The following is a 25,606-nucleotide window of genomic DNA, read 5'->3' on the forward strand; positions in this document are numbered from 1 at the left end:
AGCAATTGTACCACAGAGTGGAATGTGTGTGTGTCCGTGTGTGAGACAGAGATCGGTGGTGTAGCGGTTAGCGTGCTGCACTACGAACCCAGCGACCCGAGTTCGATTCCTGCGATTGGTCAACGCCAGTAACGATTATCTGAACTGGTCAGGGGCCTCCCCTAGGTAGACTCAGCCTCAAATGAGTACCTGGCACGGTGTGTCAGCATCGCCACTGGGGAGACAAATGCTACCGGGCGTGGTGTTGGCCACCCTCCCCCTCGTGTGCCACAGTGCCCGGCCTTCATAGGTGCACGCGAACAGCCACGTGCCCCAACAGTCTGTTCAGGCTAAACCAGAGCCTGATTGGTCAGTTCTGCGCATCAGTGGGTTGGACGCGTGCTGACATCAACCGCGTATGGTGCACACACTCCTGGCCACTGATTGGCAGCGGGGGGGGGGGGGGTCGTGGCTCCACTCATTTCAACCGTTTAAAAAAACACATCGGAATATCCATTTTGGATCAAATCCTTCTGACACCAGAATTGCACGATGAAAAAAAAGTGAGAAAGCACACTCGCACGAATCATTGCCCGGTGAGTTATGCCATGTGTATATTTTTTTCGCGGTTTTCTCAGGAAAGCAATTAGTTATAACTTCAGGGAAGCGCGGGCAAGCTAGCCGCAGCGGATTGCCACCGCTCAATCTGAGAAAAACCGTCCAAGTTAATTTGTTTGTGAGCTCTGGATGTCGGTGGGCACTGTGTCGGAGTTCACGGCAAATTATTCACACTGGGTGTAGCCAATGGAATTATCCAGGGGGTTCATGCTGACTTTTTGTAATCATACTGACAGACAATTTAAAGCCAATATAACCATGCATGCAGTCGTCACTTTCCTTGGTTGGAAACACCGAGTAATGGAAAAAAAATTGTTACTCTCAAACAATGCGTTTGTTTTGTATATACAACTATAGACTAGTTTATTTAAACTATATATATAAAAAACTAATTTTACCAGGGTCGGTCCACTGAGCTATATAGCTATTTTTGAGAAGCAACCTGGCCACAAATGACAGCTCAACGTAGTGACTTTTCACGTGGACATTTATAGCGGCCAAATAGTCGAAACGCGCGTTTCTAAATGTGGGAGGGAAAACCAGAGTATCCTGGAGAAAAATCCACGTGACCATTAGGGGAACATGCAGACTACAAATATACAGGCGGCAGGATCGGTATCGAACCTACAACCTCCTGTATACCAGGTGAGGCAGTTAACAACTCACCACTGTGGTGCCCAATCACGTGTCTTTAAAAAGAACAACTAAGTTAATTTACATCATTAGACCTCCTTAGCCAGTACCAAAATATAATAATAGGGTGTTTCCCCTTTTTTCTGGCAACAAAACTAAAACCTTTTTACAAGGATTCATGTCTGCATTAACCACAATACTTGCAGTCAAGATGCAAACACAAACACACTATGATAATATATGCATTGTCCTTGAAACTGATTAGTCCACACCAAGGGATGGCTTTCTTTTGAGCCTCGACCCAATTGGTGTTCGACCAGAGGACGCCAAAAGGTGTACAGCTCGAAAACAATGCATTATCAAAGTATTATTATATTTTGGTACTGGCAAAGGAGGTCTAATGACGTAGATGCTCACCCCGAGCCCTCATTACTTTGATAGTAAATTGTCTTTGAGCTGTACACCTTTTGGCGTCCTCTGGTCGAACACCAATTGGGTCGAGGCTCAAAAGAAAGCCGTCCCTTGGTGTGGACTAATCAGTTTCAAGGGCAATGCATATATTATCATAGTGTGTTTTTGTTTCCATTTTGACTGAAAGTATTGTGGTTAATGCAGACATGAATCCTTGTAAAAAGGTTTCAGTTTTGTTGCCAGAAAAAAGGGGAAACACCCTATTATTATAACTAAGTAAATTGGCAAGACATTACTTGGACTTACTTTTATAAGATGCACCCTATATTCGTTGTATATGTGCTTAGCAGTGCTTCGAGGAGTTTAGTTCATTAATTTGGCGCCTGATAAATTAAACTTATTTTAAAAATACAAATTCGTTTTCCAATGTTCTCACTTAAAAAAAATCATACTGGCCCCGAACTCAACAACCATGGTTACCAAAACCACAGTTTGTAAATTGGCTCTCGCCACGAGAGCCCAGTGACAAAACGGTTTGCAGTTTTAACCATTCATGTGTGGATTAGCTGTAGTCCTCAAGACTCCCTGTAGCCAACAGAGTGATGTGTCATAATTCATGTAAGCTTTAACTATAGTCACGTATTTTACAACAACAACAACAAAAACGCGAGGCCAAGTAACGCTTTAACAAAGGTGGACAAATGCACAAATTACACGTAAATAAAAAATATACTTTCCCAGATATGTCTAAAACTACAAAAGGAATACATATCTAAACATACCAATGAAGAAATTAAGGTTTGTGATCAATTATGTATCGTGCATAAAATAGAAATATATGATAACAATAGTACAGATGCACTTCTTATTAACACAAACATCATTAAATATGAATACAACGCACATGGCTATATATACAACACACGTATGGTACGCAGCGTACACGCGCAGACCTGCTGTGTAATCTATGCTATTGTTTGTATTTTACCAGGTAAGGCCTACTGAGCTATTAAACTCTTTTTAGAAGCGACCTGGCCACAAACGATAGCTCAACGAAGTGGCTTATCGCGTGGAAATGTATCGCAGCCAAATACTCTAAACGCGTGTTTCTAAACGTGGAGCAAAAACTGGAAGGACCTGGAGAAAAATCCGCGCGGGAGAACACACAAACTCCAAATACAGGGTGTTTCAAAATGATGGACCCAATTTCAAAGATATAGCGATTTCAAATCGGGCCCATCGTTTTGAAACACCCAGTATATAGACGTCAGATCACGGTGGCCCTCGCCACCGTGATCAGTGTTGGTTGGTGAAGGGGTGGCCCAGGAGGTATTTGGCAGCGGGCTATCGCGTTGCTGCCTTTCTCGTCCATCTGTGGTTCCTCCTCGCGCCTCTGAATCGTTCTATCTCTCTTCACGAGTGAGCGAATACGGTGCACCACGTGACAAGTTGAAATTTTTATTATATACTCTTTGGTTCTTTCGGTAAAATATATGTTATTTTTTGTTTTATTTTATTTATTTTATATCGGTAAAGTACGTGCCTTTACCGAAAGAACAAAAGAGTATGGGTTCTTGCAGTCACGAAAGCTTCAAATCATCATCATTATTATCTAGCTCTTAATAATAATATTCAGCCCTATGTCAATCCATTGCTGGATGAAGGCCTCTCCATGCCGTGTTCGAGCACGGGGATGCATGTTTCACACACTCTGGGTCGGTGTGGCAGAGTAAAGGGAGGGCAGGACGAGTTCAAACATCGTTTGCCACCAAGGCCGTTATTATAATATTATTAATTATAATATTCAAATATGCTCAAAATGTCCCCCCCAATATATTGCTATAAAATAGATTCATGTTAATATGATTGTGGTTATGGTTGTACTTTATTAATCCCTAATCTCTTGCCATTACATACAATGAAACAAGAAAAGGTAAAAAAAAACAATGTAATACAATACACTATTAGACATTATTGTAAAAAATAAATAAAAAGTCCATTCTATGTGTTAGTTTTTTTATATTTTAGGCAGGAAATTCGTTTTAAAATTTAGATTTTTTTATTTTCTGGGGGGGGGGGGGGGGTACCCCCAGACCCCCTGGAAGATTTGGTCCCCCCCCCCCCAATGTTGACTCCATGGCTACGACCTTGCTTGCCACCGATGTTTGCCATGGCTGGGTCTCACACTCAACTCGCTCGGGTTCATAGCGCAGTGAGATTAGACGCCCCCCCCTCACTTCCTCACCCTGTGCCGCAGTATATCACACGATCTATATTGAACGTACAACAATAATGGTAAAGTATTGCGCTTAGAGCCACAGGCAATTGCTGTCTTTGTCAGAGCAGCGCTGCTAAATTCCCGTTTCTAAAGCTATTTATTTTAACATATCATTTGTCCCCGTGTTGTATCTCTAATAGAACTCGTTATAATTGCTTGCAATAATTTATGTCTGGCCGTTGATCATTGCACTATATCCGCCCCCCCCCATTGTTAAAGCTATTGCGAATTACTGTGCAGTGCATTTCATCCACATCAGCTTTGCAGTCTTACTGTTGGCAGACGAAACAGAGTAAAATCCTTTTTCAACTAAACAGCTCAGGAGGGTCATTCAATGCTTGCCTGTGAGACGGACAGTTGATTGAAATTGGCTCTCGCCTCAATCATTTTCCCCATGCTTTCCATGGAGATGCTCTCGTTCAGGGGACGACACCCCACGGCTCTGAAGAATCATGCGGCTCTTTAAGGACTCCGTCGGAACGTTGTTTATCAACGGACCGCCGTCCCGTGGTGTACGGTGTTTTTTTCTGCAATATTTTGCTGTCTTTTCTTGGATTTTCTGTTTGCACTTAGTCACATATTCACTTGAAGATGTTTTTTGTTCATGTTTTAGTGTTTTGTTTGTTGCGGTTGCACCCGATTCAAGAGCCGAATGGCTCACAGGGCTATACCTAATAAATGAACTTGAACTTGAACACGCATTGCGGCTCTTGAAATATTTTTTTTTAATCACCGAAGTCGAATAAAAATGCTCTTGTTGTTTTTGTTTGCGGACCCCCCTGCCCTCGCTGGAGATACTTGCATCTGTTTGTCGACGGCAATAATGACGGCTGCACACGTATTATTGATAAAGGTACAACCCTTAAATTGCTTTCTCATGCCACTGCTGCTGGAATCACTTCCACTACAGGGAGCTCCGGAGAGAGCTCTGAAGAGCTCCCTCTAGACTATATTTGGCCTACTCTTTCACGCCAGTCAGGATGTTTTGAAAGAGGTGGAAGCACCCCCTCTGCAAGACGAACCGTGCGTGAAATTTAGCAGCGAAAAAATCCCTCTGGCAAACGGGCCCAACGACGAAGCCTCCGTTTTGTCACGGGATATCTCTGTGCACAGACAAATGTGCACGGCAGCGTGCAAACGCACGTACCGCACGGGCACGTGATGCACGTGCCCGTGTGAGCTCAGACTCAGGCTCTAATGCACAATGCGATACAAAGACCGGTATTCACCACACAATTGTTTTATATATAGACAATCATGTTTAGGCTGCCACGGTGGCGACATGTTAACGACCTCGCCTGGTATGTAGGAAGTCGTGGATTTCATACCGACCCCGATATTTTTATATTTGGAGTTTGCAAATATATCTCTCCGTGGTCGTGTGGATTTTTCTCTGAGTCCTCTGTTTTTTTCCTCCACGTTTAGAAACATGCGTTTTGAGCATTTGGTTGCTATAAAATTTCCACGTGCTAACCTACTTTGTTGAGCAGTCATTTGTGGCCATGTCGCTTCTGAAACAGAGCTATATAGCTCAGGAGGCGTTACCTGGTAAAAATAAAAATAATAGCTTAATAGTTTTCTGATATATATAAAAAAAATAACACTCCAAGCCTTTCTTTACCAATCTTACCCAAAAAAAACCAGACCTGAATTGTACACTGAGTGGTAAGTTTTGCAGCGATGCGAAAGTTATTTTGTAGTTTCAGTGAAATACATGAAGCCATCCTTGGATGGATAGAGAGATGAACGGCCAGGAAGATTGATGTAATATTTTAGAGGCATAGCAATAAGTGGCCTTCATAACAACTCTACAATACAGCCAAATACACAGAGTTGCAGGGATCTTCTTTACTTTCTCATCAGCGGTAAGTGTTGCTGAGAATAAGTAACACATCAGGCTGTATTCTGTAAAAGCTTCTTTGTGTGTGTTTAGTTTGTTGATCCCCCCCCCCCGAACCTCCGATAAGCACGGTTGGCTACGTAACGGTGCGAAAGAAGTTCAACACGCACACATACAGACATACTCAGCGCAAAGCAGTGTGGTTGCAACGCAGTGCTTATGCAGAGCGGGTTGAGCGCCTGGTATTTTGGGACAGATTTGAGGTCACACTCTTTGATCTCTGGGTCAAAAGAATGGATGTCTCTCGTCAATTATATGAGGCATACATCATTTAGTGTGTGTCTGTTTGCTTTGTCATTATGATAAAAAATGAACGCAAAGGGAGAATTGATTTTAAGCCAAATTCTAAAATGTATTTAATAATGCAAGGCTGATGCAATTCAACGTTAGCGACATAATAGAATACATAAATAATCACACACCGCACAAACAATTGTCCTGTGAATTTTCAACTACACGTTTAGTTAATTAGGAATTCACACTTGGTGATCAAAAGTCTGGCCTGACAGGGAACTCAAACGCTAACGTTAATTACGTTGTTATTCGCACATAATTTCTCTGAAGTCTACTTGAGATGCAATTCACCTGTTCCGTACATATTTCAAGACATTATTACCCACAGTAGTGGCATAGGAAGAGCCCAGAAACCACAGAACCCGAGGACTCTCACCCCTCACGCTCAATTATAAGAAATGCAGCTCTGCGGACTCCATGGCCAATGGGTAGAGTGACCAGAAGCAAATGTTCCTTAGATTTTGTTTTTCTCCAAATTTTCATCTCAGTTGTGAGGCCAATCTCATGGCGGGTGAGTGCTGTAGGCATGGGCGGAGTTTGGGGGCAACGCCCCCCCCACCCCCAAACTGGACACCTTTATTAATGTATTTTAAATAGTTTGTGATTAAGATGAAATATTAATTAATGATATGCACTCGCGATTCCTCATGTGAGGGACAAAGCAAATCCCTGCCCCCCCCTCCCCCACATTCCGCCTATGGCTGTAGATATTATGAGAAAAACGAAGGTCGTATTGGGTAGGACACGTGTGCAGGAGGAAGCAGGAGCACCAGTTGCCCAGACGAGGCATGGAATGGTCTCCATGAGTCTGGCGAACAAGGGCGAGAGGACCTAAGGCCAGATGGTGGGCAAAGGTCTCTGTGCAGCCATCCTCCACCATTGGGGCCTTCGTGACAAGCCAGACCGCAGCCGCGGGACGACACAAACCATGTTGTTCATGACGATCCACTCAGGTGAGTGGAGGCCCACGAGGACTGCGCACGGCCACCGAGGACTTCCACCGCATGGGCTCGGCGATTACGCACTCGCTGATTGAATACATCATATCTCGTTCTGGGCTCAGCCTGGGCAAAACTACGTCGTTTAGTCGAGGAAGGAAACTCCGTGGTGTTGTTCTGGAAAGTAGTCATGATCAGTTTAAAGTTGGGCTATTCGATTATTTAAGTAATCAATCCCTCCACTGATTCAAAGGTTTAACTCTCCAACTCAAAAAGAGACGGATAAAACAATAGTCTCTTCTGTACGTGCGTGTGCCGCTGGTCGGGAGGTAATGGGCGGGTCTTGGTAATGTCATCTGCATCAGTAGCGTCATGATGGCTGTGGCTTTTGTAGGGTTTTGGCGGTGGTGGGAGGAGGGGGGACACACTGCTAATTTTAAAAGGGACCCGAGTAAACGAGTTAATTATATTGTTCAGTTCAATAATCAACTTAATTGATGAATCATCCCAGCTCCAGGGGAGTTTGTCGAGCGCCAGCTGCCATGGGAACAAAGGCCCATGTTGGCGCCGCGGTGGCCAGATGTTAATTCCCTTGCCTGGTGTGCAGGAAGTCGTGGGTTCAATCCCAACCCTGACGCCTGCACATTTGCAGTTTGTGTGTTCTCGCCGTGGTCGTGTAGATTTTTCTCCGAATCCTCCGGTTTTTCCCACCACATTTAGAATCAACGTACGTTCAGAGTAGAAATAATAATAACACTCTATCTTCTTGGTTCTTTCGGTAAAGTCACGTAGAAGGGAAATAATAAAATAATACAAATTAAACATAATACAATAATTCTCACGACGTTTCGGCCACAACGCAAGCAGCCGTCCTCAGGTGAAGAACAGGTCTGTCGGAAAGACAGCGTCTGAATGAGCACCACCAGGCTTCTCAGCGTATATTTAAGCTGGGTTGGAGGGGGAAGGGCGCCTTGACAAAGGAATATGCATTTTAAGAGGAATTTAGCATATTTATGGGAAATGCAGATATGGGATTAGTCACTACTTGTGGAATGCGTAGGAGGTGGGGGGGGTTTCAAAAAGTTAAATCGAAAAATAACACTCTAATCACCTTCCAGATTGCACTGTTTTCAAAATTCTTCACGAGCGAGCTCCTGTGATTTCAGTTTACTCCCCTGCCCGGGTTCTCTGTCCATCTTCTCTCGGTTTTCCCTCCACCCCAAACATAAAACGTAAACCCACTGGTGGACGAGCTTTCTCAAGCGCAGCCCCTGCAGTCTGGAATACCCTCCCGCTGCACATACGACAAATCAACTCCATCGTAGTATTCAAATCTAAACTAAATGCCGTTTTATTCATCCAGGAATATGGAGAAAAAAAATAGGTAATCATATTTTTTGGGGTCTTTCGGTAAAGTCACGTAGATAGGTTCAAAGAAAATAACAAAAAAACTACGACGTTTAAATGACAACACAAGCGATCGTCATCAGATCACTTGTGTTGTAATCGAAACGTCGTCGTTTTTTGTAATTTTTTTGTTATTTTATTTGAACCTATCAACGTGATTTTACCGAAAGACCCAAAGAATATGAATTCCTGCATTCACGAAAGCTTCAAGTCAAGAATAGGTAATCACTTTTTGGACTGATTGATATAAACGAGTCGTAACTTTCCACCACTCCACCGCCTCTCTTGTGACGGTTTCCTGGCTTTGTTGGGAAGTTGGGGGATTGTGGGTCTGGGATGTTGACACCTTGTGGACCCATTTCTTTGTTGCGATCACTTTTTGTTGTTGTTGTTGTTGTTGTTTGTGCACTTTGTTTCGATTTCCATTTCTTATTTTTGTATTATTTTTTTATTTTGCTTGGTCGTAGGGTTTTCATTTTGCTTGGTAGTGGCTGTGTATGGGATTTGGTCCTCATATATAAGTAATGTACAGCGTTGTGGGACGCTATTGGCGTGAATGACGCTATATAAAATGAAAGTATTAAAAAAAAGTTTAGTTTTACGCCCTGCGGCCAAACACGGCATCAGCAGAGAGAGCCGGCATGGTTTCCACTGCTCGTGGTAAGGTCACCCCCCCCCCCACGCCTCCCCCCCCACCTGCAGATCGATATTGTTTTTGATACAACCGATAATTTTTTACAAAAGAAATGAAAAAAACCAGCGTGAATGAAATTATATAATGCGAGAAAACATACGCTGAATGTTATTTTTTCACCCGTACGGAGTCCGATTAAAAAAAACCTTGAAAATGTTAGAAATATATTCTTGGTTCTTTTGGTAAAGTCACGTAGAAGGGAAATAATATATAATATAATAAAAATAAAACAATAAAATTCTCACGACGTTTCGATTGCAACACAAGCAATCATCATCACCTGATGATGATTGCTTGTGTTGCAATTGAGAATTTTATTGTTTTATTTTTATTATTTCCCTTCTACTTGACTTTACCGAAACAACCAACAATATGAATCCCAGCAGTCACGAAAGCTTTAAATCGAAATGTTGGAAATATCTTCACCCCTGGAAAGTTGCTACATCCGCATGTGCTCACAGCAAAAACGACTTCACTGTCACGAGAAGGATTGGTCTTCCCTGCTGGTGATTCTTTAACTTAATGGGAGCCAGGTCTGTTAAGTATGGATTTTCTCCAAATATCTGTCTTTCATATTTCTTATTTTTTTTCATTTAACACAAAAACAATACGATTCAATGACCTGTAAAAAAATTACTTTTGTAATATGTCTTTAAAATAAAATAAAAAACTGAACAGACATCAATTGTTGTTGAAACATATCCTCTTTGTCAGACCAAACTCGTTTTAACCGTCTGTGATATTTCCCAACAATACACTTAAAGGATTGTGTGCTCTAAACTAGGATCATTTTCCGAAATGTCGCCTTTTTTACTTTTAAGGCCAGAGTGTTATTGAGGAATGTGTTAAATACTCCAAAAATAATTTGTCCTCAAATAATTAAAAACAACTCCTGAAAATGAGACTGGAGACTCAGTTGTGGCTATTATTTATAAGATTAAAAAAATAATTAATCTGTGTGCAGTAAAATGTTATCATCACGTTCTTTCAGCACCAGATTAGCCTAGAGGAGACAATCCCCAAATTCTTAGAAAACGATCACAATGTAAAATTCAAACTTACGACCTCCTCCATGCCTGCAAGCTAGCCAACTGTGCTGTTTAATTTACTAGCAACAGTAAATAGATTGCAGCAGTGGGGGGGGGGGGGGGAGAGCGCCACAACCGACAACAGAATCCGCAAGAGCGAGCGTGTGTCATGGATTTAATGGAGAAATATGTACACCTTCCCAAAGAGATCGTGGCATTTTAGTGAGCGAGCTAAACGTGTGACGACGACGACATTGCCTCTTCTGAGGTCACTCGGGGCCGTGATGGGGCCAATTGAGATGTATGCATTTATCCTCGACCAAAGGATTTGTTTTGCAACCGAGCCAGGGAAGGTCAGTGGCAGCTGGTGGTGTTCAGTCTGACTGCGCTATCAATTGTAATGGGTTATTAGTTTTACCAATTAGAAGCTGTTAAGGTGGCAAGAATTCGGTTGTGCACCCATTAATGCCACTTGGGAAGGCCTCCCTAATTATTTAATTTGAAAATCGCTCCGCTGCATTGTTGTTGTAATAACGCTGCTCATGAAAAAAACATCATGCATACACTGCATACTGTTATCTGTTATGGTGTACAATTGAACAATATATACGCGTACTCTTTGTCTATATTTTACACTGTAATTTATGCTTTCTACATAATGTGACAAGTTGTATGAGGTTATATGTCCATTGAATGATCCGCAATATACTTATTCCGTGTTTCATCATTATAATAAACATACCAGTTTAAATATATATGAATCCTGTTTTATGCAGGGTGATGACCTATCCAAGCACAATCCAGGCTCAAAGCCCACTTAGCTTCTAATATCTGACGAAACGTTTAAATCTATATTGAAAACTCATTTTTTTTAGAACTGATTTGATGTGTTTAGTTTATTGTCCTTCCCCCGCACCTCCAAGTTGCGTGATTGGCCACGTATGGTGCGAAAGAAGTTCAACATACACACACACATCCAGATCAACCAGAGTTTGCATGCGTTGCTAGAGGCTGCTGCGAGGCTACGGTGCAGGCAGATAGGGCAGGGCAGCAAAATCCATTGTTGTACTGTGCTACGTCCCCATGTCTATGCTCCGTGCCCTCAACAAACCCGCACTGACCATCATGGTGAAGTTTTGGTCAAATATGTCTCATGACCCGGGCGGCGTGGGGAAGCCATCATCCAGCAGTGGATTAACAAAGGGGCTGGGTATGTACATATACAATCGACTCAACTATGTATATTATTTACTGCACACTTTACGTGCAATGTTTCATGGAATGCTTGCAGGTAATATAAGATCTCTGGTGTGTTCATTTTGAGCATTATTTTACAGTATATGGAATTGCAGCGCATACATATTACACTGTACACAACCGGCAAAGTAATAACAATGTTTTACCACCTTCTCAATAAGCTTAAGATCCCGCAATCAATCACATACGTTTGGGGCTCTCGAAACATCGCTGGAAAATAAACATTAAACAGAAATCAATGGTCACTTTGCTGCAGACAAATGAAAAGGATATGCATGACATTTTTTTTGTGAAACTGGGTCAACCTCAGTACACAAAATGTTGCCAAGTCTACAATGCACCCACGTCCTGCATCTGTCACCGTCGTCCTAAAAATGATACATCAAAGCCATCTTTGTGAAATCAGTTCTTTGCATTCCAATTAATATTGGCTGGCAGACACTTAATTTAATATTTTTTTTTTGGGCATACTTTAAGCTGAATCATACATCAAGCTGACGAATGAACTTGGGTGACCGGGCTCTCAATTAAGTTGGTGCATTTATCTGAAACTAACTATATATATAAACAATTATTACCATTATGCACTTGCGCGACATCCCATCACAGGTATGGCAAGGATCGCCAAGGGGAACGAAAATTCATCAACGGCGCGATTGTCCTATAGACACGTTTGGCACTTGCCTAAAATGCAGCAGTCAAAATTGTCAATATTTCACAGCAATATCTAAAAGGTTCATAATTCATGTTATCCATAAATAAGTAATGTTGGGATGCAGCGCCGATGGAGAGAAAGAAAACTTGGAAATAAAAAATATATTCATCGCACAGAGCTAAGTATGCACTGAACAAGTGTGTCAATTTTGTGTGGCATGTATGTCCTATACATGTAACAATGTGTGTGTATGTATGTATGCACGAAATTACGTGAAAATGTTAAACATAATTTACTTGAGTCATCATTAACACAAAAACATGTCTGAAGGAGGACCATTTTACCCAAGATGCGAACTTTACATCAACAATTTAAACAGAATATCAGTTACGAGACGAAACTCTGTCAATTATAATTTTGATGAAGTATTTTCAATATTTTCATTCTGTCCTTTCACAACCACCATCGCGACCACCAACAAAGTCCTTGGAATGCATGTCTGGATGGATGCATGTGTCAATCTATGCGGGGAGCAGTGGCGTAGTGGTTAGCGCGCTGCACTATGAACCCAGCGACCCGAGTTCGATAATTACCGCTCACGGCCAACATCAGTAATGATTAATTATCTGAAACGGTTCCGGGCCTCGCCTAGGTCGAAACAAGTACCTGGTGCGGTGTGTAAACATCGACCCGAAGGAGACAAAAGGCGGCTGGGCGTGGTGCTGGCCACCCACCCCCTCATGTGGCATGCCAGCCTTCATAAGTCCTTGCAAACAGCACTTGCCCCAAAACTATGTTGAGGTTATACGAGGGACTTTTGCCTTGGCAGCAGTGGCTTAGTGGTTAGCGCACCGTGACATCGGATCAATTGTCAGCCATAGGTAACGTCAGTGGCGAGTGATATCTGAACCGTTTCTGGGCTTCCCCTGGGTCGACTCAGCCTTAAATGAGTACATGATACGGTGCGGATAAGTCAGCTCTGGAGAGGCAAAGGTTGCCAGGTGGGATAATGGTCACACCACCCACTTTGTGCGCCATGCTGTTCTTCGAAGATGCTCGCCAACGGCACTTGACTCAAAAGTCTGTAAAATGCTACCCAGGGAACATTTATCTTTGTATAAGTGATATTTACAAAACCTCAGAGAACGCTGTCGTGAAGCATTCCAAGTAATACAAAAACAGTTTGCTCTTTATCTCTACTTAAATATTGTTTTCTGTGTTGATGCCCCACGGTTTTGAGAGGGCACCTGCCAATAACATCTGGTAAACCAGCAGTGTTTATTTAGCATGCCTGACTCCTTGATGCTGTCAGCAGGGGCCACTGCTGCACAACGCATTGACTCTGCTGCAATACTCACGTAACCCGCACGGACCAGCGTGGTGAAGTATGGCAGCATGACCCCCGTGACTCGGATGGTGCAGGGAAGCCCTTCATCTAGCAGTGGTTTGACAGCAGGGCTGCACGTGTATGCTATGCACTCTATGTGCGTTGTATATATATATGAACACGTTCCTTGTATTATTATTTGGTTCTTTCGGTAAAGTCACGTAGAAAGAAAAAATAATAGCATACGATGTTTCGATTGCAACACAAGCAATTATCATCAGGTACAAATGAAAGAGAAAACAAACCTAGGAAACTTAGAAATATAATGCAATACAACACAGAGAGTCGGCTAACATAACAGTCAACACCCTACCTGGTTGATTACGTTCTTCCAAAGATTGATAAATTTGAGAGAGAGACAAAACACAGACAGAGAGACACATAGACAGACACATAAGCAGAGAGAGATGACACAGACACACACAGAGAGAGACACACGCATAGGCATACAGAGAAACAACGCCTCTGTATGCATATTTAATGATGTTTGTGTTTATAATTATTTCAGCTGAACTATTGTGAAAATGTATTGTATTTAATGCACGATAAATAATTGATGACAAACCTTAATTTCCTCACTCTTACATTTAAATATGTATTAATTTTGCTGTTTATATATTTAATAAACTATATGTTTATTCACGTTGCTTATATGCATTTTCTCATTCGATCCACAAGCTATAGCCTCTATTAAGTTATTATTTACACCTGTGCACGGTAAAAAGAAAAACCTTATTTATAGCGTCGCTGAATTGTGCATTATACCCCGTACTGAAGACGCCATAATGAAGACACACTCCTCCTAACCATTGTAGATTTCACTTGCTGAGATTTGCAATTTCTACCCGAGAGAAAAGACAAAAAACAACCCTTGCATTTCAATTTTAATGAGGGACGATGAAAGTAAATGCCGCACCGAATCCTATGCCTTCACCACACTACGCACTTTGCCAATTTGGCAGGACACATCCAGCATGAAACGTGGATTTAATTCCCATGCTACTTAACATCAATAGAAACAAAAATCACGAGCTTTACTTACACCCCGCTTAATTCAATTGAACCTTCATTTATATAAAGTGGATGGTCCTTTGAGATCTAAAACAGAAAAATGTAAGCGAAGCATGAAAAACTGTTGACGAGCAGGATAACTTTTAAGCTACATTTCCTTCAAGATTATTTGAACACGGTGTAAAACGTGAACTCCGAGACAAGCCGACGGTAGAATGTTTGCACAAACGCAGTCGCAGGATCATTAATATCCACGTCGTTCCCCTGGTATAGCGGTGCATTTTATACATTCTCTAGGGAACTGATGGGCAGCCGCAGACACAACACCATCGACCCTGTGCAGAGTGGTTCAACAGCGAGCACGAAGGTTATCCCGGCCACCCCCTCCAAAAGTCACCCACTTTATAGCAGCCAATCTGTCGGTGACTATGTGCGTGGGCTGTAACATAAATGTCGTGAAACTGCCTTCCACGTACGGCGTGGCGCTGCCGTGCCCTGACTTGCCAGGATCTGGCAGTAAGGCTAGTGGAGGTAATCTCCATCTGCGCTGGGATAGTGTGCTCCCCCCCAAACTCTCACACGTGGGTTTTCTCCGCGCACATCGGGTTTCTTTCCACATGTGTAATGGTCGAAAATAACCCCAAGGCAACGTGCAGCCTAAACGGCTCTTCAAAAATAAGCCAAGGTCTCTGATTGCGGGAAAGAGGCCTTCACAGAGATTGGTCAGGAGGCAGGCTTTTGAAGTGATTGCAGGAAAAGTTTTAAAGGAGAATAGGTGGAAAACAAAGTGGAACCCAGAGGCGACGGTTTGCATACGTTAGAGAGAACGGACAGGGATTGACTAAGGGAAATAGGGTGAGGGATATATGAGGGGAGAGCACGAGGAGTGGGGAGGTTCGGAGGAAGATACAAGCTGGAAGACACCAAAGAAGCCTAGAGTCCCTTATTGTGTATTTCTATAATAGGGTTACTGATGGTGTCGACTCAATAAAAGTGCCTCTTCTTATTTACTGTCGTCAGAGTCATTACACATGTATGAACACTCGTTAATTGGCTGAAAACATCTTGATATACAGAGGACCGCAGGGCTTGGGCAATTGTTGGCACCAGGTCACCCATCGCCTGGCTGCCTTCCCACTTGTCTGTGGTTTTATTATCTTACCTTCACGTAATATATATATATAAAACGCCTTGACCCAAGGTGCTTTACAGAGACTTAAGAACGGTACACATGAATGTAATGGTGGAGATGAGGCGAATACAATGGATGAGAGGAAATAATGGGCAAATCTGCGATGCGTGAATTAGCTATGAGAGCAAATGGCGATGATGAATGGATTGGATGGATGGGGAATGAGTGGGAGCCATGGAAAAGGGAGCAGGAACGGCAGTGGTGGTTATGAGGAGGAGATTAAGTGGGCTGTGGGGTGAGCTATGGGAAAAAAGTGAGTTTAGAGGGCGGTGTGGAAACTATTGAGCGAACGTGATTGCTTAATGTGGAGAGGAAGTTTGTTCCAATCAATCCTAATGAAAAGCTGTTCACTTTACAAATGTGTGTAAGTATGTAATTTAACTATTTAAGGGACTGCATTAAGAAGTTGTGTAGAAACAGGAATAGGATGAAATATTCAAATATTATTGAACTAGTTAAAACTGCTGTACATATATTTGCAGAAAGGGTAAAAGTGCAGCCTTGTAATTTCTTGCTGGCGGAAGGGCCTCCGCTAGAGGCAGCTCTGGAGAGGCCATCCAAAGCGCATTTTTTGGCCCAATTTTCCACACTGATCAGACATCTTGGAAAACGAAAAGATGTTTAAATGACTTCACATTTTACGCAGTGGCAATTCTACAGCACGGACAAAAAAGGCAGGCAAAAAAAATCATCAAAAAGATGCCCATATAGGTTAGTCAGCGTTGTTGAAATCAACAGTCAATTTGTTTCAACATTTGGCCCAAATAAAAAAGTATCAAAAATGTGTATTTCTTGCTCAAATGAGCATTGAGGTGGAATTTCAGCCAGTATGAAAATTCCATATCCCTATTGTGGGGGATATGTCCATAGGACAGCCACTTAACTTCCCCCACAAAGTCTACTAATTATATTAACAACCAGAGGTATGATGGGCTGAGTCAACCTCCAAACAGCATTTAAGCTAACAACCTCCAGATTATCTGTACAGGCATCCTCAGCTCCACCACTGAGGATGCAAGGTTATTGTGCGGGCAAACAAAAAATTACCTGAAACAATGAAATAATTGAGCCACCTTGGCAGAGTGAACCTGAAGCGGGGGGGGGGCGGGGGGGCTACCTTCAACGGGAATCCAGCAGTTCATCAGTGCCACCAGTGGGTGCCTTACCTATGACGCGGTAGACAGAGACGAAGATGAGCGTGAGCAGTATGAAGGCGGTGTTCCAGGTCCACTTGTGGGTGTCCACGGCCGAGATGCCCAGGAACATGAAGATGATTGTCTCGGCGCCACTCGCCAGCATCTTCATGGTGAACTTGATGGTCGTCTGTGACTGCACCGAAATGTTGGCATCCACGTACTTCTTGCAGCAGATCCCACAGAACGTGATGCTGCGCAACGGGGGAGAGCGGACAGAGTGTGTGCTTACGTCACCTGCAGACGGAGATGCCACGCGACACCGAGATAAATACCCAGGTACTCCATTGGAACCTCCTTTGCCAGTGCGCCTTTTGGCGTCATCTGGTCCAAACACCATGTGAGACTAGGCTCTAAGAAAAGCTGTCTCGGGTGTGGACCAATCAATTTCAAGGACAGTGCATACATTATCAGAGTTGTGTTTTTTGTTTGCATTCCGACCGCAGGTATTCTGGTCAATGCAAACATGACTCCTTGTAAAAAGGGTGTCAGTTTTGTTGCCAGATAAAAGGGTAAAAAAACAATTACCCAGGTACTCTCTGTCAGCAGTCAAATTCTGCATGGGTGATAACCTATGTAAACAGACGTCCGTCCTGTGTCTCCACAAACAAATGTAGAATTTCTTAGTCATTGGCTTATTGACTTTCCAGCAGCATCTATTCAATCAAGCAACTTCGAGAATGGTTTTGACCTCCTGGGCCTCATCAGCCAAGTCAGGCTTGTTGAACAAATTCTGCGGGGTTGCCAGATGTTCTTGGCAAGAGGGCTCCGTCCAAACGACGGGGCCCTGTTCAACGCAATAAAGCAATATGCATGGGTTAGGTGACACTGGGCGACTGACTGGACCTTGATGGAAATGTTTTGTGACTTTTTTGCCCAAATCCATTCCATTGATGCTTCAGATATCTCTCGATGAGATGAAGAATACACTTGGAAATGTCGCAGTGAAGCCAGTGTGTCAAATAATAGCCTGGGGAAACAATACTTCATAGGACTTCTTTGATTTTAGTTTTTAAGTGGCCTTTTTATCTTTACACAATAGGTGGTGCATTTCCTGACAAGCTCTGCTAGAATGTAAGAGCAGTGCATGCCATTCAAACCAGAATTGGGATTTTAGCCAAGTAAAGTATAAAACCAAACTTCATATGGTGGAGATTTATGTGGTCATTTGTGGCTGTGTTGAGACAATCCACATGCAACTCACTTTGAGAAGCGGCTTGAATCATGGGTGGCTTTCCAGATTCAAAACCAGGACCTCAGTGGTTCCAGCCCGGAACACTGACCTCTGAGACACTTGGCCACCTGTCCTTGGTGGAACTGTAACTGTGTCAATGACCAATGACCAGGAATCATTGCGCTGTTTTTAGTTGAAGGAGGCATGGGCAATACGTGAAGCCAGAGATACAAAAAACTAAACTCGTTTTTTTAATATACCAGGTATTGTCCACTGAGCTCTACAACCCTTTTTCATAAGCGACCTGGTCACAAATGATAACTCAACAAAGTAGTGTATCAAGTGGAAATGTATAGCAGCCAAATACTCGAAAACTAATGTTGTATGATTATTTACTTATTTATAATGCTGACACACTATCTCGTTCAGAATGTAAATTTGGTTTCAATGGCTACATAATACATTGTTCTCTTTTTTTGCATCATATATTTGGGAATACAATTTCAAACACTTGGAACTAGAGGTGACAATCCTACTCGCATGCCGATAACAATGCTGGGGTGTTAAAACTTCACGAAAATAAGAACTGTGGGTTTTGAATGTTCCACAAAAATCACTCGAAGTTGCTGCAAAATCATCATGAACGCCGTACAATTTGGCCGAGTACAAAATGTGCCAGAGACAAAGGCTAATCAGATGTAAACAACAGGAAAAAAACAGCGATAATAACTATCATTATTACATTTCCACAAGAAAATTATTCTGCCCCATCACCATTACCCCCAGCGAAGCCATTCTTTCCACATGACTCTTGATGCTAACGTTTAATCATTTCACTCGCATGTCTGACAGTAGTTGGGACACATATATACGTCTATAACCAAAAAAAGTATCCTACAAATCTTCATGGATGTGCTGGAAAATTATGATATAGTCGTGGTTTGAAGAATTTGCTGGCCAGCTTCTCACAAAATGTGCTCGGCTATAGCAGGCGAACCACTCACGGACACAGCGGCTGGGGACGCGTGTGCGTGCATGCGCACATACGCGCCAAACCCCACGCTTTGTGGCACTGCAAACACTGGAATTTTAAAGTAGCTCTTGCTGACACGAACCTCTGCTCGTTACATCTGAATTTTTTACTGGCACAGTGGCACGTGTGGTAGGCAACGCCTTCGGTCTGGTGCTATGCACGGGGTTTGGGGATCGTGAAAGCACACTGAGTCAGACTATACGAAACACGATGGGGATCATCGATGCCTGCTCACCTGACAGGCACTCACTTCCTTGTTGCTTCTGTGAGCCGGATGGCACTGAAACCGCTACTCCCCCTTCCTAATTCAAGGCACTACTCCCCTAAATGGGACCGAGCTGAGTGGGAATTCACAGGGTTCTCAAGTGGGCACCCCCTTGTACGCAGCATGGACGGGTGGTGCTTTTTTCTGTAGGATTGTATTGTTTATGTATGTGATGTTTAGATTTGTGTCCAATGAAGTTTAGGTGTATCTTGTAATTTTATTGTTTGTTGCGGTTGCACCCAAATCAAGAGCCGAATGGCTCACAGGATAAATCCTAATAAATGAAACTGAAAACTGAAACCTTCGCCGGTGTTTCGTCGATTAGCCCACCACTACACCTCAGGTGGGATCGACGGCAGAACCAGCATCCTGGAACTACCCCCTCGGTCCGCCACTCGACTCAGCCCTGCCCCTCCCTGCTGCCTGTGTGGGCTCTGCCATCGCTCGTTCCTCTTCAGCCAGAGCCAACGGGATGCTGCTTCTGCCCGCTTGCCGACGTCGGCCACCACCTCCTTCCTTGCCACCCCCTCGATGCGGAGCAGCCCCCCAGGGCTCTCCGGAGTGATCGTCCTGCGAAGCCCCTGCAGCCGACCTCAACTGGTAGGTCCCAGGCTCTCCTATAGTCGACTAACCTATATGGGCATCTTTTTTATTATTTTCCTACGTGGGTTGTCTCTTAGCATTCCGGTTTCATCCAACGTGGAATTTGTTTTTAAATAAACCGCTGGAAAATTCTTGGAATGAATTATACAATCCGAATTGTAACTCGTTGCATTATGTAACATATGATTGCCTATTTGCACAGGAATACTACTTTCCAGTAGGGTCCATCATTGGGATGTTTTGCCACGCACCAATTCCATTGTAATTGTAGCTACCGGAGGAAACGAGAGAACCCAGAAGAAATCCAGGCAGGACAGGGGGAGAACAAACAGGCCCCAGACAGAATGACACCCGAGTCAGGAATCGAAACCAGCTCCATCTTGCTGTGAGGTACAAGTATAATCACTCTGTCACGCTGTTGCCCACATGAGAAATAATATTTTTGAATTGAAAATGGCCAAGAGCTGCACATTCCTTGCTAATATTTCTGACTCTCCATCTTATCAAAAATCGACCACCTTATTTAAAATTGGCATGTAACAATGCATCAATTAATCTGTCAAAATCCATTCCTTCACTCCCAAATTCACGAATCAAGTCGTGCGATCGAGAATTGATTATTGATGATTCATATTTACACACATGAGTGGCAGAGCGGTGTCACGGGGGTTGACGCACTCTGCTATGAACTCGGCGACCCGAGTACAATTCCAGCCCATGGGAGGCCACCAGTGGTGAGTGTTATCTGAACCCTCCACCAACCCGCACTGACCAGCGTGGTGAAGTACGGTCAAACAACACCCACAACCGACATGATGCGGGGAGGCCTCCTTCCAACTAAGGATAGACATCGGGTGAAATGTTTTTTTATACGCAAATAATGTGCCAATGCTACATTTATGGCACGAACACACAAAAACAACTGCACTTAATAATACAAAGCAAAATGACAAACGAGACGGTAATATTACACTTTAAACATACCAAAGCCTAAGTCACGAATTTTTTATAATGACAATAAACATTTCTGGGGAAGGCTGGAGGGCACTGAATCATGGGCAATCACAATCACTAAGAGTTTAATTGCCCTTGCAACACAGTCGGTTCAACGGTTGTTGACTTCACAGCCCACAGAACCGGCGCGTGGGTGCGTCGCGCTGCTGCTGCTGCTGTGATGCTACTGCTGCTGTGATGCTACTGCTGCTGTGATGCTGCTGCTGTGATGCTACTGCTGCTGTGATGCTACTGCTGCTATGTTGCTACTGCTGCTGTGATGCTGCTGCTGCTGCTGCTGCTGTGATGCTACTGCTGCTGTGTTGCTACTGCTGCTGCTGTGATGCTGCTGTGTTGCTGCTGCTGCTGCTGCTGTGATGCTGCTGTGATGCTACTGCTGCTGTGATGCTACTGCTGCTGTGTTGCTACTGCTGCTGTGATGCTGCTGCTGCTGTGATGCTACTGCTGCTGTGATGCTGCTGCTGCTGCTGCTGTGATGCTACTGCTGCTGTGTTGCTACTGCAGCTGTGATGCTACTGCTGCTGTGATGCTACTGCTGCTGTGTTGCTACTGCTGCTGTGATGCTGCTGCTGCTGCTGCTGTGATGCTACTGCTGCTGTGTTGCTACTGCTGCTGTGATGGTGCTGCTGTGCTGCTCACGCGAGGATGGCGGAGAGCGAGAGCATCTCGGCGGAGAGGTAGGCGAGGTAGGCGAAGAGGAAGACGAAGCCCGGCTCGATGGCGTGCACGTGCTTGGTGCAGCGCGTGACGAGCGACAGCATGAAGGCGAACACGACCCCGACCGCCGTGCCGCCCAGGCTCACCACGAGGAAAGAGGCTGCGCCACCGCCACACGGAGACAAAGATCGCCCTCACCACCACCACACTGCCCGTGCAGTACACGCAGGGCATGTCTGGGGCAAGCGTCGTTAGAGAGCACCTATTAAGGCACCTGTTCATCCTAGCAGTGGCTTTTGGCTCGCCGTCGAACAAAGACGGTTGCCGCATCGCGCGCTTTCAAATGCGCTTCTGCGGCCGTCTGGAACCATCTTCCTTGTGATAGTAGGAAGCCACGGGAGCTGTGAACTTTTTGCATTTAGTTTGTCGTCCTTCCCCCGCGCATCCGTTTAGCCTCCGATGACCACTACGCTACTGCTCCACCACCACGCTCCTGTTCTTAATCAACCACATCACCATGGTCACACAAACCCGCACAATTTCACGGCCGCAAAAACCACGTCATCACAAATCAAACGTATAACGACTACGCATCAGCGACAAGATGCTGCCCTGGCTGCAACGGGCAGTTGGAACGGACTTGAGATCCAGCGGTTGCAAGTTCGATCTCCAGGTGCGGCAGTTGAAACAATGGGGCCCTTTTCTTAACCCCCCCCCACCCTTTACCCTACCAAGCAGGTCGCACGTGGTAGGGTAAAGTGTGGGTATAGCTCTTGCCACCTATTTCAGGACGCTTGGCCAGTGTGGAAGAGTAGGCCAAGTACCCTTTAGAGGGATTCTCCAGAGCTCCCGCTCATGGAAGACCCTGCGAGAAGTTGCATGACTGCCCTTTTGTAGGTCAGCGGACTCAGCGGCGTAGTTAGCGAGTGTGCAGGTGGTGCAACTGCGCCAGGACCCACGGGGCTAGGAGGGAGGGGGGCGTGGAGGGGGTTCAGGGGGCCCCAATTAATTCCTTGCACCAGGGCCTGTGCCAACCATGCCGGGGCACTGAGCCGACTCGTGATAAATTAACACGGCAGTTTCTGATGGTTACTTTCTCCGCTTGCGCACTGCACAACGGCCTGTATGAATCAGCAACGCCGTTTCGAAACGGTGATTTACTACCAGCCAGCTATACCAGCTACCGTGCACGGTACCCCCAAAACGCCACGACTGCGAAGTCGTTCTTCAAATTGATAGGGCACAACCTCATACTGGGAGCCACGTGACTGGTCAAGGCACACACAGAGACCCACGCACATACACGTGGCCCAGTTTAACATATGGTATATGTGTGTTAAAAGCCATTCGTTGTTTCCAGAAATTGTAAAATTCCACCATCAATGGCCAAAGAATCTCTCTTCTGCAGATATTGCAGCTTTAAAATTAACCTGAATGGAGAATGAATGAGAAATTGCCTTAATAGTGTACAAGCCTGATGGTGCCATAACTCTGAGGCAGACACTGCAATAAAGGTGCCAAGACTGATGAATCAGTGTACTCGATAATTACCGCCTTCAACTGTTCAGTGCACCCTGGTTTTTGATAAAATAATGCAAAAAAATGCGTGAACTTAAAACATAGGCTTTCGTAAGCCAACACAGCGAGCCATATATGTGTGTGGGTTAGGGCACGGGGTAGTGTTATGCTGATTGATTGATAAAGCCCGTGATAACAATATTCGTTTAAACATTATTACTTGGCCTAACCCAAAAACTGAATATGGATCAATAACGCCCGCACCCCTGCCAATCCACTGCAGGATGACGGCCTCCCTACAAAGCGTTTGACCGTACTTCTCCACTCGGGACTCCTTCTGATTCACAGATTACTTGCGGGGTTGATTGAGCGGAGGCTCCCAGGAGAGCTTCGGATATGGCTCGCCACTCGAAGTTTATCGCCGTGGGCGGGAATCCGGCGCGCTCAACCACCACCCCCAGCCGTCCCGGTGTGTGTATTCATAGCAAGCTGCATGGGACTCGCAATTAGCCGCCGGGAGTTTCACTTGTGCAGGCGCATGGAGTGTCCAGTCTCCAGCGCGTGCGCCGCACCTGATGAGGAATTCGCTTTCGACAGGCGTAGAGATAGAACTCTACATCGGTTAAATTTCGATTTAAAGCTTTCGTGACTGCAAGGATTCATCTTCTTGATTCTTTCGGTAAAGTCACGTAGAAGGGAAGTAATAAAATAAAACATAATAAAATTATTCTCACGACGTTTCGGCCACAATTCAAGCAGCCGTCCTCAGGCGAAGACCAGGTCTGTCGGGGAGACAGCGTCTGTGTTGGGATTGACCTCGGCGCAGGGAGTCTCCAGTGCTGATCAACTTCCAAATTATACAGGCAAGTGTGCTGCTTACAATAATAATGCACTGCAACTGTGCCCCCCACATCCCACCAACTCTCCACACCCCCACAAAGTAAAAAAAAACGATCTTCTGGGAGACGTCCAATATAGTAGGACCCTTTATTGCATTACCATTTGTAATGTAATCAAATGAAAGCAAGTAAATTGATTTGTGACAAATAGAAATGTTGTCATCAATATTTAGTTACGTTTCGATGGGGAGTTTTATATGACCGAATCTTATCTGACCTGCAGCGTGACTTTCACATCTTCTTTTTTTTATATAAACCACCATAAATGTGTATTAAAGCGAGGTCAAGGTGCAGCCGTGTTATTGTTTGCTCAAACCACTGCTATCAGAAGCACTTCCATGACAGGAGACCTCTAGAGAGCCCCTCTCGACATGGGTCTACTTGTTTAACTTTTGTTTTTTATTCCAGGACTTTTTCGGGGTGGTGGGTGAGGGGGTCCTGCGTTGCGTTTTTATTTTAATGTTTCAGCCATTGAATGATGAGTGTTTCATGCAAGTGGGAGTAAACCGAATCGCACGCAAAACTTGCTGCACTGCCTTCTCCTGGCGAGCCAGGGATACGGCATCTCAACTCCTACGGCTAGCCGGCGAACAGAGATGGTAGCTGCGTCGCGCGCTTCATGCGGCCGTCTGGAACGCTCTCGATTCCGATATTAGAAAGCCACTGGCGCAATGCACCTTAAAGTCTAAATTGAGAACTGATTTTTGTGTTTAGTTTGTTGTCCTTCCCCCGTGCCATGATGGACATCAGCAGAAAGCGACATCTGAAATTGTCCTTGGCAATACCTACTCCCCCCCCCCTTCACTAACCCATATTGACCGACATGGTGAAGTATCGTAAAAAAAAAACATGGACCATCAGAATATAGAGATGGTTTCATTTAGCAGTGGATTGGCAAAGGTTGTCAATACTATTTTTTTTGTAAATTTGTTTTCATCTGCCTCACTACCCCATATACGATGACTAATAAACTAAATTGAAGTACAGTAGAGCCTTGGTAGCCCCAAGTCATAACTGAAAATGTGCAATTTCATTGAGAGACTGTGTGTTGTCTTGCTCTGGCCTGGGACTGTTGTTGTTTTTCTATCTTGCCCAGGCTTGTTGAAAAATTGGCAGAAATTTATATACGTTTGCAATTTGTACTTACAGACGTTATTTATTATTTTAGTATTTTGATTACCTTTCCAATATTTTACACTCCCATGTTTTTTTGTATTGTTTGTTGTTGCAACTTTCTCACCCACTCCAAGGCCGTAGCCATGGAGCCAACATTGGGGGGGGGGACCAACTCTTCCAGAGGGTCAGGGGGTCCGCCTCCAGAAAAAACAATCTCAATTTGATAACGAATTTCCTGCCATTTCCTGCCTAAAATATACAAAAATTCACTAACACATAGGATGGACTTTTTATTTATGTTATACAATAATGTCTAATAGTGTATTGTATTACATTGCTCTGTTTTTTATTTTTTGCCTTTTCTTGTTATATTGTATGTAATGGCAGAGATTAGGGATTAATAAAGTACAACCATAACCACAATCATATAAACAGATATATATTTTATAGCA

At 44.1% G+C, this 25,606-nt stretch overlaps 1 protein-coding gene across 1 annotated transcript in view; it reads right to left on the reverse strand.

Moving 5' to 3' along the window:
- LOC144723336 (sodium/hydrogen exchanger 3-like) overlaps positions 1 to 25,606 on the reverse strand; it is a 130,177-nt gene that overhangs the window by 51,128 nt on the left and 53,443 nt on the right. Inside the window, exons 5-6 of the mRNA XM_078602041.1 lie at positions 21,604 to 21,781; positions 16,849 to 17,069 (exon numbers count right to left, since the gene is read on the reverse strand). Of these exons, the coding sequence (XP_078458167.1) occupies positions 16,849 to 17,069; positions 21,604 to 21,781 (399 nt within the window). The remainder of the gene's footprint in view (positions 1 to 16,848; positions 17,070 to 21,603; positions 21,782 to 25,606) is intronic.

Source organism: Lampetra planeri, chromosome 17, assembly GCF_965212315.1.
Source record: "Lampetra planeri chromosome 17, kcLamPlan1.2.h2, whole genome shotgun sequence".
NCBI classification, from domain to species: Eukaryota; Metazoa; Chordata; class Hyperoartia; order Petromyzontiformes; family Petromyzontidae; genus Lampetra; species Lampetra planeri.